Genomic DNA, 14,854 nt, shown 5'->3' on the forward strand with positions numbered 1-14,854 from the left:
TTTGTGATTTTTTGCTGATGTGATCTCCAAGCATATACAAACAATTTTGACGGTTTGGATCGTTGAAATTAGTTTTGGAGAATTCGTAAAACGATAGATTGACTAACACTTAGAGTTTATTTATACTTTTATTAAGTATAACATAAGATTTTGTGGTATCCACTTGTGTAAATATTTTAAATTGAAGATCAAATTCATTCATTGTATTCATATAGGGTCAAGGAGTGTAGTTATAAAAAATCATCAAAATCGGAGTTAAAATAACCGTTAAATCGTGATTTTTCGTTTATTACCGTTGAAAAGCTTTGTCCCGTTACTTGATCTCTGAATGTTTTTTTTTTGTGATTTTTTGCTAATGTGATCTCCAAGCATATACAAACAATTTTGACGGTTTGGATCGTTGAAATTAGTTTTGGAGAATTCGTAAAACGATAGATTGACTAACACTTAGAGTTTATTTATACTTTTATTAAGTATAACATAAGATTTTGTGGTATCCACTTGTGTAAATATTTTAAATTGAAGATCGAATTCATTCATTGTATTCATATAGGGTCAAGGAGTGTAGTTATAAAAAATCATCAAAATCGGAGTTAAAATAACCGTTAAATCATGATTTTTCGTTTATAACCGTTGAAAAGCTTTGTCCCGTTACTTGATCTCTGAATGTTTTTTTTTGTGATTTTTTGCTGATGTGATCTCCAAGCATATACAAACAATTTTGACGGTTTGGATCGTTGAAATTAGTTTTGGAGAATTCGTATGCCATCAATCAAGTTTCGTGTGTGTGTGTGTGTGTATATATATATATTTTTATTAAGTATATTTAAATCTATTTATTTTGTACGTATAAATTATAATTGACTGGTACACGGAATAGTACATACATCACGTGTCACGTGTGTCATTATAAAAATAGTGAGATATGTCATGACAGTCATGTGTGTGATAAAAAGTTAATAACTTAAAAAAAAAAAAAATTTCTCACCACTTCTATTAATTTTCATTTTTCCCTCTCTTTTTTGTTTCCTTTTCAACTTTTTCTTATCATTTTCACTTTTCCCTCCAACATCTTTCCCTAATTCCCTCCTTTTTTGTTTCATTTTCAACTTTTCTTAACATTTTCATTTTCCCTCCATTTTTTTTTTCAAAAAGGGCGGCAAGTTGGCAACGGCAAGAAATTGATTATTGAAATTTGAATGGAAAGAAATCACATCAAATTTCAATGGATGCAAAATCATGCAATGCATCATGCATATTAAATTATTAATTAATAATTATTATAGTTTTTATAAAATTTAATATATATATATATATAATTATTATAGATAGACTTAATATTTTGGGGTATAATTATTATAGTATATATAATTATTATAATTATTATAAATTTTATAGTTAATTTAATATATATATATATTTATTATAATTTTTAGGGGTATAAAATTGTAAAATTAATGTATATAATTATTATAGTATTTTTTTAGGGTTATAAAATTATAAAAATAATATTCTGCTTATCGTGTATCGTGTTACTCACGTGTATACCCGAACCAACCCGTTATCTTAACATGTGCTTATCGGGTTACCCGATAACGACCCGATTCATTATCGTGTCGATCCAAACACCTGTTAATTTCGTGTCGTATCATGTCGTGTCGTGTCGGATTATCGGGTCGTGTCAGAAATTGCCAGACCTCTCAACTGCACAGCAGCAAAACCACACGGCAAAGAAACAAAAAGAGAAACACACGCAATCCAAGGCGGCGGCGGCGGCGGCAATTCAGGCAGCAGACATGACAATAATAAAGGGCTGTCTGTACAGCCAAGTGTCACGCCGCAACAGCCCAGACAGAAAACGGTGGACTACAAAATTGGGCAAATTTTCACCGACAGCAAGACAAAAAATTCCCTTTCCAAGGCTGCAGAACACAGATAATGTTTAAGTACTCACTGGGAGCACCTAAGTTGCTGACCATTTTGGGTGGCTCACTAAAATTTTAGGGTTAAATTCTGGTTACTATTCTCATCTTTCGTGGTTTTCAACATTTAGCATATCAAGTTGTTTTTGTCCTAGTCATATTTAAAGTGTAAATTTTAAGACAATCTCATATATCCGTTAGTCAAACTGTTAATTCTCCCGTTAAGTGATAATATGGTGCTTATGTATACAATGATTGGACGCCACGTCTCATTAAGCGGTCCACGTGGAATTTTTTTCCCTTTTTTTCTTTCTTCTTCTTTCTTTCTTCTCGGTTGACGTGGAATTTTTTTCTCCTCTGCACATCTATCCTTCCCCTCCCTCTTCGACTCCACCCACTGAACCCTCATCCTCTTCCCCCATCGGTTCGTCCACTGCCCTCGGATCTGGTGTTGGGGCTGGCCGCGGCCCTCTTCTACCTGCAGTCGTGCGGTGCGGCGTCGGTGCAGATGTCGAATCGGCAGGCCAAGTGCGACTCGGTTTTCCGTCGGATCATGGCGGTGGCGTCGGGGCTGTGCGTGGTTCTGGGCGCCGTCAAGGGTTAGGGCTCGAGCCGCGGCCAGGTCAGTCTGGCCCTCTAGCGCTGTCTCAACGGCTCGCTTCCAGATCTCGTCCATCAAATTCATATCTCGTCCATTTTCATTTTTCCAGTCTCACTTTTTTTTCTTTAGAACAAATCTATCACTTTCTCGGGAAAATCTCTTTCTTTCACTCACTTTCTCAATACCCAGATCAGTTTTTTTTTTTTTTTGTACTTCCTGCTGAATCTTGAAGAAAGCCAGTTCCAAAATTGTGAAATTTAGCTGCCCTTTTGTTGGTTTTTGTGTTTTTTAGATGATTTTGATTACTGGGTTGTGCTAATCACATGGGGTTTAGTGTAAAGATTTGTTCTTTGGTGGTTGTTTTGTGATGATTTTAGTTGTGGAAGAACGAAAATGGGGAGGAAAACTGAAACCCTAGATTTATCCCCAAATCATAGATTCGAAGAAAGAAGAAGAAGAAAAAGAAAAAAAAGAAGAAGAATAAATAAAAATTCCACGTCAATCGAGAAGAAAGAAAGAAGAAGAAAAAAAAAAAAAAAAAGGGAAAAAAAAAATTTCACGTGGACCCGACACGTGGCGTTCAGTCATTATCCACATGAGTACGTCATCACTTAACAGGAGAATTAACAGTTTGACTAACAGATATATGAAACTATCCTAAAATTTACACTTTAAGTATAACTTTGGGACGAAAAAAATTTGATGTACTAAATGTTGAAAACCATAAAACATAAGTAGTAAACAGAGTTTAACCCAAAATTTTGATACCTATAATATGAGATTTTAACCAAACACTGTCCTATCTCGCTAACCTAACATCCACACTTCCTATCAATCTACAAGCACACGCCTCCTTCTTCCCTTTCCAAACTGCCATGGCAGAACCAAATCATCCAATTGCTGACCCCACCGACCCAACCCCATCATTCACCTCCTTATATCTTATGCCTTCCTCGTCGACCCAACTATGAACTAACCCACGCCCATTTCTCGCCTCCCTTCTCCTTCCTCTGTAACACCCATATCAAACCAGAATTTGACCGATAAATTGCTTAATCAACCATACTAGAACCGACTCGTAGCCGTTAAAGAGGACTAGGGTGGGGTCGTTGTCAAAGAGAGGGTTGGCCGTGGACTCGCCGGAGAAGGTGACGGATGTGGTCGATAGAGGATGGATTTGTCATCGATTTGGTATGAATGGTCTGATTCCGGGTTTAAGAAGAATTTCAACGAAGGATGTTTGGTTGGTGGACCGTGGAGAAGATGGTGGACGGTGCAGGTGACGGGTGGGGGTGGACGCTGGCTGGACAATTTTGGCGAGAGAGAAGGACGTCTTGTTAGAAGAATAAGGGTGGGTTTGGTGGCGAGAGAGAAGGATCTTTGGGTACTGTCTGGGTAGTACTCATTTTACTCACCAAGCTATGTGGTCCAACAGGAATACAACACCTGTCATTTTAAATTCTCTCCCACAAGAGACCCAGCACATAAGCTGGTACATCATGTGTCACTATATGCTGAGATATATATATATATATATGTTAAAACATTAATAACTTAAAAAATAAAATTTCTCACCACTTACATCAAAACACGTTGTGTACCACTCGTGTTTCCGTCACAATAAAAAAAATTTCCACTCCCACACCCCTGCTATCTTGGTAACCAAACAGCCTCAAATAACCAAGCATTCATCTTTTTTTCTTGTTCCTTTCTTTCCATGGCCGATCTACCATGACAGACCACCTAAACCAAAATAATAATCTTCTTCCCATGGCAGATGTAAACCAAAATGATAAAATTCAAGAAGTGGGAATTCCAGACAGAAAAAAAAACATGAGTTTATTAGTTGCACTAAGCTTTCTCTGTCGATCCCACACACAATCACTCCTCGAATCGTCGACTCCACCCAGCAGTGAATGCTACCGTCTTTTGTGGTGGTGAGGATGACGAGTTAGGGCTTCTCGCTTGGTGGTGAACAAGGACTCGACGCCGGCTTTGCGAGTGAGGTCGAGACCGTCGCGGGTGCGAGGTTGTTGAATCCTAGAATATGGAGCTTGCAGGATAATGGCAGAGCCGAAGAGACCGCGATGGCCAGTTATGAGATCGTCAACAATTTGTTCGAGCGGAAAGAAGACGAAGTGGCGAACTAGATTTAAGTTTGGTAATACTTGAAAGGGTGAGGTTGTGTTTGGTTACAAGGATAGAAAAAGAGTGGGGAGATGACATATGTTATATTTTTATTGGACCATATAGATTGGCATGTAAAATGGGTACCGTGTCAGTACTCAAATATTGCCCTGTTAAAAGAGTTCAAAGATGGACAGGTGTCTTTATCTAGATGGGCCACGTAAAACAGTCAGTACATCGAGTCCTGCTTAGGACAGCAACCTAAACGAAAACTGTGCACCGACATCAGCAGACAAACTAAAGAAGACATGCAGACAGCAATTCCTGACAGCAGCCACTACATACTGGGGGCATATTGTCTAACCTTGTTGTTTGGATGATCTTTCCTTCTTTTTCTATTTGTGCTGTCAGGATCAAGATATGTTAACATTTTATATTTTTATTATTTTATATTTTATTATTTTTATTAAAAAATAAATACAAAATGTTAACGTGTTTTAACTGTAATTGCATAGAATAAAAGAAGATGGAAAAGGCACCACAATCTGCCTCCCTACCTACTACACTGCAAATATGCTGCAATTTACCCAAAGTACGATTGCAAAAAATACAGCAATTGTACACGATTTACTATTTAAATTCGGATCGGAATCAAGCTCTTGATGCTAAGAAGTACACTAAAAGTACTTTATTACTTTATTGATTTTTTTTAATTTACAATATATGCACATGCCTTATTCCACAAGTAAAGTAATTATTAACACTCAAATCAACAAGCAATACCAACTCAAAACACACACACAAAACAAAAGCAATACCAACTCAAAGCACACACACCAACTCAAATCTACTAATTTACAATATATGCACATGCCTTATTCTACAAGAAAAGTAATTATTAATCTACTAATTATTTTTCCCAGCCAGTTGTCTCTTAGCTTTTTTTGCATGGCGGCGCCAGGCTGCTTGTATGGAAGAAACTGCAAAATACTCCACCTGAGAGTGAGGAAGTTCCTTTCTAAAGTGCCACCATAACTTAGCGACTATAGACTTCAAGTGGTTTGCCGCAATTGAAAATGCTTCAACTTTTGATTGGGACACAAGGGTTGCAGTGCTGATAGGCAACTCAGAAAATGAGGCAAATTTGAATGCCCAAATTACAAGTTCTTCTCCATAGAAATCATTTTTCTCAAGGCATTTGCAAACACTTGTTGCACCTTTACTAGTTGTGTAGGTCAAAGCAGTGCCTCGCCGGATGAACAGCATCTTCCGCAACGGTTCACCCTCTCGAATAATATACGCATCCTCAGCATAAATCACAGGCTTTAGATGCTCAGATATTGCTTTCAACACTTGTTCATCAATACTTCCAAGAAATGGAACCTACGTACCAACGTTTCATAAGATAACAATTAATTACGCAAGACGAATATTATCTTTAGTGATTGTTACTTTAAAAAATTTCTCAATACGTACTTTCTTTAGTGAATTCATGCGGAAACGGCGCATAATATGTATTTGTTCTATTAAGACTTGATATGTCGTTTTCATCTTCTGTCTCAATATGCGTTGCTCGGCTATTTTTTGGAACCCCTGCATATGTTTAATAATCTATAAAGCGATTTCATGACGAGTTCATTAAATCCAGAAACATTATACGTACGTGCATGAATATACAAAAAATTTGCATGGAGGAGCTTTAAGCTTAATTAATGACAAAATTTTTGCTGAAAAGAGTACTGATCACGGGACAAACCTGCACCCTCGAATTGAGATACACTAAAAATAGTGCCAAGCCACTTATAGAGATCACAACTGAGAAGAAAATTTCGGGCGCGTAGAAACTGGTCTGAAGGTTTGAACCAAAAGAACTGCAAAAAGAATGAAACGGAGAGCAATATATTAATTATTGATTACATTCTTTTAGAAAGCTGACATAAATTTTTTATGGAATTTAACTGCAAGGACCACATTGATGAGAGGGTTAATAGATAAAAGACGAGTTTACATCATAAATATTTCTAGGTGACCATACATGAAAAATCATATAAATGCAAACCTTAGATTTCGCAAGCCCCACCAAAAACATTGCAAGATCTTTCTTGGAAGATCTCCTGATGTTTTCATGTCAGATTGGAGAGCAGAGAGATATATACCATAATCGAAAGGCAACGATGTCATATTTTTCGGAAGTTCTACAGCGCATGATAGATTTGCACCCATTCTGATATCATCATTGATGCGCGGTCTGTACATATCCTTGGCGCGCTCAGAATAATTACAATAGAAGGAATCATTACCGAAGTGTACATGATGGGAGACATAATCATCCCAACATGCTATCTCTCGACTCAGGGCAAAAAAGTACCACATGGATCCGTAAAGCTGAAGGACAAACAAGACCATATAGTTAATAATCAATTTTATTTTAAAAGTATTGAAAAAAGATAAAAGATAATGAAATGAAAAGCACCACACCCCTCAAATAAGATGGTCTTTAGGTTATCTCCAATTTTTGGGTTAAAATCTAAAATTTAGGTTTTAAACTAACATAATCATTCTCTAATGGTTGGGCCTAAAATAAGTTTTGGGTAAAACTTAAAATTTGGACAAATTTAACCCAGAATATAAGCCAAGTTAAAAAACTGGCCCACCAAAATTTAGGTTTTTTATTTTTTATTTTTTATTTTTTTTTAATAAATAAACGACATTATCTACACCAAGGGGGGTGGGGGTGGACTTAGCCTCACAATGAGCTAGTAATAATGTGGTTCAAATTCACCTTTGACGAGAATCGAACCTAAGACCTGTCATTTATAAGTGAAGAGGAATATCACTAAATCATAATACTAAGTGGCACCAAAATTTAGGTTTTAAACTAACACAATCATTCTCCAATGGTTGGGTCTAAATTAAGTTTTAGGTTAAAACCTAAAATTTGGGCAATTTTGAATTTTCAAATACATTAAATCAAATTGCTTGGATCGAATATTATCAAATATAACGGTAAAATAAACATCAAACTGCCCAAAATTCAACCCAACGGTTAAAATAATTAAAAAATATTTAAATCGAAATTTACCCAAAAAATCTATAAATACATGTTTCATGGGGTCGGTTTTAGTGAATTTTCAATTTTCTCTTGGAATCTAAATATTTTTATGTTAAAATGTTCATAAAAATAAATTATGATAATTTATAGAAATTTTATTTTGAAAAAAAGTTACCAAATAAAAAAATTTAACCTAAACTCATTTTTTAATAATCTCAGACTAAAATTTTAACCCAAAACCATTTCAGCGAAAAAAATAAAAAAATAAAAAAAACTGTTTATGAGTTAAAACTTAAATTTTTTGAGTTAAAAATTTTAGGTTTTTTTTTTTTTTTTTTTTTTTTTTTTTGAGTTGAGCGGTAGTGGTAGTAAGTTAGATATTAGATTAGTCACCGACGAGTTCGAACCCACGCCGTCATTTAAGGGCATAATACATTCCACCATTGGAGATGGTTTTAAAGAAGAAGTAAACATGCTCTTACTCCTATTCAGTATTCTCAAATGTTTTCCCTTTGTTTATTCAAAACCATATGAGAAATTGTACCTTATATTAGGAGTGCTCAAAAACTAACCAATTAATATGTTAATACTAACTACTTGATTAAGCCCACTACACAACGTCATCTCATTATCCAACTGGCACATATTTTAGGTCAATTCAAAGATCAAGCTTAATAAAGTTATCCAAATAGGGCATCGTTTCACTATTTGCATTGTTATTGTCAAAGTTTTCATTCTTTGGATGTTGATTTAAAAATTGTTGGTTAAGATTATGAGATGACGTTGCTGGTTACTAACCGGTTAATGATTGAGCATGATTATACCCATTGTTGGAAAATAGAGTCTCACATCAAAGACTTAACAAGATAATTTACAGTTTATAGGTTCAATGCTAATAGCACAGACGCCTTTAGTGGAAAGGGAGATTATATTCACATACTCCAATTACTTCCCTCACACCCTTTTAATTTTTTAATACTTTTATATCAAGTGTTAGTGGTGTGCAAAAAATATTAAAAAATTAAAAGAGTGTTTGGGAAGTAATTTGGAGTGTGTGTGGATATAATCTCTCTAGTGGAAAAACCCCACACCTAGTGATATGTTGTTACATTGAGAACAATATTAGTAAATATGTTATTGATGGACCATAGTAGTTTTAAAAAGTTTATCATATATACACTCATATACCTCAACGATGAGGTTACAACAAAATTTAGATTTTTCTCCCCAAATATCGGAAATAAGATTTGAACTTACATGAGAAGCAATGATGAACGGAAGTAAGTCTAACATAGCTTTAAGCACTTTTCTTGTTCCAGTCTCTACGTTAGCAAGCCGATAAAGCCATTCGTAGTAGTTATAAGCCCTCATTGTATATTGGAATGGAAGTAGGTAAATAAGCGCAAAATAATCCAAGTATGTATAAATTCCAATGATCAATATTGCCTGGAGACATGTCAACCAACAGTTAAATTGGGTTATCGGCTAACCAATGTTATTAAATCATTAATTTACATAATAATCTATCAAATGTGCGTCAAATTTTAAGCATGTATCAAAATAATTAATTGTACGAGGAGGTTGAGCTTCGTCCTGGCCCACAGGGCAAACCCTACCTAACTACCATGAGTAAGTAGCAAAATGACAAATTTTATAGGAATGTACGTAAAAATATATATAGCATCATGGTTTATAATGGGATAATTAGCGTGTTGACGTAGGACAAGAATTATGATATTCTACATGCAATAAATTTAATGGAGGAAGCGATGTTTAATGAAGAAAAATGATTGGAGAATTGGTTATTCTATTTGTTGATGTCATATCCCGAAAATAGATGTTTTGGATTTTTTAAGTTGTTTGGATTAACGCAATTTGTTTGGCATGTCAACTTTTTAGCCCAAAATTTAGGCGAATTATGTCATTTACCATGTTTAATTCAGATATTATTATTTAAGTACAATTTTGATATTTCTTTGTGTTTTTTTTCCTTTTCTACTTAGATTCTTAGGGTTTCTAGGGTTAAGAACATTATGACGAGGGGTTGGAATTTCTACTTAGATTCTTAGGGTTTCCAGGATTAAGAACATTATGACGAGGGGTTGGAAAAGCTTATTCGAACAAGAAGTTCGAGGTAGCTGCGGTGAATTGTATTTTTTGGATTTTCAGTGTCTGATAGAGAACAACATGACGACTATAACTCGCCGCTTTGTTGTGGTATAAGATAGATTTTGGCGTTTTAATAGCGTTTGAAGTGTTAAAAACGGCTTTTAAGGGTGTTTTCAAAACTTTTGTAATTTTCTAGTTTTATTTCCTTTTGCAAAGACTATATAAACAACTTCGGGGGTTGTATTTTCAACATCTTATCATATTATTAATCAAAATTCTAGAGTTTTTCTCAATTCTCAAGTGTTCCATAAACCTTTTTAAGGGTGACCATTCGTGATCCCTTTTATTTATGACTTCCGTTGTGTCACATTATAAATAGGTCATCTTAGCCTTAGATTTGTAATCAATTCAACTTTAGAGTTTTCTTTATTTTCTGGAAGATTTCGGATTGCTGATGGACTTCATCTTATTTGCTAGTGAATTCTAGCGTGGGGATTTTGTTCGATTTCCCTTGACATATCCCGCTACATCATGTGTAATCACAATACACACACACACACACACACACACACATGTCAAATAAAATCTAGTTATGATGCATGCATGCAGTTAAATGTGAAATTTAATTACTTGCAATAAATCACCTTCCCATAAGGCCTACCAGTAGAAGGGGAAAAGCAACCCAAATGCGAAGTAGAATGGCTAAGAACCCAACTGGTTTCTTGTGGATGAAATTACGAAGCGTTGACAAATGATGATCATCAATAGTTTTTGTGGGGGAGGCCCCTGCAAAAGACTTGGCACTAAGTTCGGTGCGAAATCTCTTAAAAAAAACAACCATGTCCATATAATAAAAGAGATCCCCGAATGATCGTAAAGCGATATATATCCACGCCAACTTTAGGTTCCAAAAATAGCAAGTCTCTTTCTCGACGATGACCGGAATATAGCAGATCAAGGGATCAACGAAGAGAGAAAATGCAGATGATACTATAAAGATAACATTCCAGGTTGGAAAGAATATTTTTGGTTGATGACGTTGTGGCTCAATTGTTGGCCATTCTGCAGTAGTTCTACTTCTGTGTCCTTCATCTTCCTTAGAAGCTTCCCCCTCTGAAGTATTCCTATGACCTAGATCACTGTACAAGACAATAAACATATTATTCAACATTTTCCCCCCATTAAAAAAAAATAAAAATTATATATATACAATGTTCTAAATATCACCGCCTAGCATCACAGGTGCTAGGCAGCTGACCACTGCCTCAATTAATTTCTAGGCATTAAACAATTAAGAAAGGGCACCTAGACCTGCCTAGGGCCCCGACTAGCTTGCTTAGACCTGCCTAGCCACTCGTCTAGGTCGCGACTCTCACTTGGACAAAAAATAGTATCCAAAGGGATCCTTATTTTTACAAAAAAAAAAAAAAAAAAAAAAAAAAACAGGGACTAGTTGTGGGGCTCATTATACATCGAACTTCAAAGATCCGAACAGTCTATTTTTTAAGTCTTCATTCATAGATCATCCTTACGAAAAATCAATTCAATTCAAAACCATTTACTCATTTGATTGTTATGATGAAACTTCAGTGTTTCTTAGAACATAGTGTTCGTCAATTTCTTGGACTCAATTAGATGCTCCAAATATTTCTGATTTAGCTAATATTTTGTAAGGATGATCTATATAGTGCAACTTGAAAAACAGATAGTTCGAATCGTTGAAATTCGATGTGGAGTGGACTCCACAAGTAGTCCCTATTTTTTCAAAAAAAAAAAAAAATGAGTATCTCTTTGGATAAAGGGCTTGTGTGTGTATATATATGAGCAAGGCCATTTAGAAAAGGGATTTTTTTTATTTATAAAAATAATAGGTATTAATTGTGGGGCCCACACCACATCGAACTTCAACAATCTAAACCATCAATTTTTCAGGTTCTACCTAATAGATCATCTTTGCAAAATATCAGCCAAATAGAAAAAGCTCGAGATGTCTAATTGAGTTCAAAGAAATTGACGAATATTATGTTTTAAGAAACATTCAAATTTCATCGTGATAATTAAATAAGCAAATAGTTATGGACTGAATTTATTTTTCGCAAGAAATTTCTATAAATGAAGACATAATAAATAGACGGTTTTGAATCGTTGAATTTCGATTTGAAGAACAAACCCACTTAAGGTGAAATCCTATCAGAATTGAGTTACAATGCGATGACGAAGATTTCTCAATGTTTCCTACTCGCATGCGATATGCGCCTGCAAAACGTGCTTACAATTGGCCGAGTTGTTTTCCAATTCAAAGTAGGATCATGAGATCTATAGAGTCGATAAGTACTAGTTTGATAGGCTTGTTGGAATTGATCCGCTACGGGAATACAATATACGCAATAGAAGCACCTAAAGGTACCCGTAAATTTTTTAATGAATGAATCGTATGGGTTGTATTGAGATGTCTGCCTTACCAATTCGCATTAAGGACCATACCATATCGATATATACGCTCAGAAAAAACTTATTTATCGCACCTTTACTTCCATGTCCCTATAATTAGAATATATCCCCTATAGGACGAGCCATAGGAACCTATGAAGCCAAAGTCGGGCTATGAATCATTACTTCCTTACTTTGGATTTCTTTGTTGTTTAAAGTTCTTTTAGTTAATATAAGCTCTATTAGAGTAGGATTAGCCAGCTTTGGTTTGGTATATAGGGTTGGAATGGAAAGGATAAGTAATTGTTTTAAAGTGTGTTGAAAGAAGAGATGGAAAAATTGTGACCAAATTGGAGTTAGAAGACGAAATACTCAAGAACAAAAGTTATCCATTCCAATCCTTCTCAAAATAAGAGGATTAGGAGAGAGAGGTTTTATTCATGTCTAATTTTCTTCTAATCCTCTCAAATGAAAAATTATTATCATATCCATTCCAATTCAATCTTCTATATCAACGTTCTCCTTAATCTGATTAGAATCGGATGGAAGTGACCATCTATCTGACCTTCTTCAACTTAGAATAATAATTATGTCATTTCTCATAATTAAAGAAAAAGAAAGAAAACAAGAAATGATCTAAAAGTTACAGAAACAAACGAACCTTATGGTTATAGTGGAGTGCGCCATAACTCAAGTTCAAATGATACTATATCCCCTGCTAACGCAATTTAGGAGCTACCTAGCTTGTTAAAATCTTGGCCGGAAAATTTCCAGAACACTGGTGAGTCACAAAAACACATCCAAAATTTACGAAATTCACAACCTAGACTAACTTTAGCGTGTAGAATCCGAATATCACCTTGGTTTGGCTCGGCTCGAATTTCCAAGTTTCGAACCCGCGGCTTGCTCGAAACTCAGCCTAGGGATGCTGGTGGCTCGAATGGTGGCTTCAAAATAATCCAAATCGACGAGGTTTGGTTGGAAAATCAGCGGGTTCTCTCTTCAACTCGCCGGAGTTCTGCAATAGACTTCTCCTCTTTTGATCTGTGTTAAAACGCGCCATTTTCAAACACGAAATTTAAACTAATCAAAGAGATGCAACGATTAAAACTTAAAAGATTACCTTAGCCGGGAAAACGACGAAAAACTCGTCGAAAAGTTCGAGTGCGACTGAGTTCGTGGTTCTCGGTTTTTGGGTCCGAGTTTGGGAACACGGAAGACACGGCTGTGTTGGGTAAGGGTTTGAGGAGTAGTTTGCGATGGTCGTGGTTTTGGAGGCTCAATTGGTCGGATGCGGGTTTGTCTCTGCGTTGCAGAGAGAAAAGAGAGCGGGAGTGAGAGAGAGGAACGGGAGGGCGATGGAGAGAATGAGAGTAGAAGTGAGTTTTCCACTAAAGAAAGATTCCTTAAATAAAGAAAATGTCCCAACCAAAAGACCAATGGGATATTCTACGTCAGAAAGCTGAGAGCATGTCAGAGGATTTTTCAGTGTGGCCATCACAAGAGTGGTACATCATATATCATTATATAAATGATAAGATATATGTGTTAAAATGTTAATAACATAAAAATAAAATTTCTCATCACTTATATAAAAACACGTGATGTACCACCTGTGTTTCTATTACAACTAAAAATTTTTCTATCGTTAAAAGAGATGTCTAAAGAGACTATTTATTTAAATTTCATTTTATAAATTATTTAATGTTATTAATAATTGTATAATTACTTAAAAGTTAATTAACGTACTTATTTTTTTATTAATGAAAAATCATATAATTTACAAATATAATACCAACAAAATGATATTCCTACCTTTACTCATTTCAAAAACAGGAACCAATAGTTGCAGTTCACGGAAGCAAGTCCTCTCCAGAGCCTCCGAGACAGGATTTGGATCCGGATTTCACGTGCGTACTCCGAACGGTTACAATCCATTAAGAAATATTATTTGTAATATATGTTTATAATATATTTACCTAAAATATTCTAGATCAAATACCATACTATATGCAATATATATTGTCATAGTTTTTAATGAAAAAAATTAACCCCCACCATGTGAATGTTGCAGAGCAGCTGTGAGGACGCTCGATACAGTGGCAGGCTGGGCCCCAGCGCACATTCTGCCTACCCTCTTATATTTTCTGTTTTTTTTTTTTTTTTTAATTTTACCGTTGCACATGCTGCCTATTTATCTAATTTTTTTTAATTTTAAGAAATTCTCACTTTATTACGTTAAAATCTAACTTTTATATCTAAAATTTTTTTGTTCCACTTTTCTTACTAAAAGTTTAATTTTTGTGCCACTTTCATACTTCTATTAGCGTTTTGCGATGGGGATAGATTTCTGGGGTTCACGGCCGGCTTTGCCCCTGGCATAGAAACCCAATTCTTCTTTCCCCTTCTTTACTTCAATGTTATTTGAACTTTTTCAATGGCGGATCAAATCGATCACAACCCACAACAAAGGTGCGAGCTTTGCGAATTTTGGGCAATGGGGTGGTGGGTTTTGAGGTGTTCGATCATAAATTCATGATAAATTCTTCAGCCATCGCCGTTCAACAAAGAAACAGGACAAAGGAAATGAGGGTTGGGAGAGATAGGACCTCA

At 35.3% G+C, this 14,854-nt stretch overlaps 1 protein-coding gene across 1 annotated transcript; it reads right to left on the bottom strand.

The window, feature by feature from the left end:
* Window positions 1-5,560: 5,560 nt before the first annotated feature.
* LOC103941295 (cyclic nucleotide-gated ion channel 1) lies at window positions 5,561-13,616 on the bottom strand. The gene is given in 9 exon segments (XM_048567231.1): window positions 5,561-5,580; window positions 5,583-6,033; window positions 6,127-6,243; window positions 6,407-6,521; window positions 6,710-7,035; window positions 8,960-9,148; window positions 10,473-10,950; window positions 12,903-13,285; window positions 13,365-13,616. Coding segments are annotated over 8 exon segments (1,722 nt in total). The 5' UTR covers window positions 12,929-13,285; window positions 13,365-13,616.
* Window positions 13,617-14,854: the final 1,238 nt, after the last annotated feature.

This window comes from the organism of the source record quoted next, unplaced genomic scaffold, assembly GCF_019419815.1.
Source record: "Pyrus x bretschneideri cultivar Hongxiangsu unplaced genomic scaffold, Pyrus_bretschneideri_v1 Contig44, whole genome shotgun sequence".
In the NCBI taxonomy this organism is placed as follows: domain Eukaryota; kingdom Viridiplantae; phylum Streptophyta; class Magnoliopsida; order Rosales; family Rosaceae; genus Pyrus; species Pyrus x bretschneideri.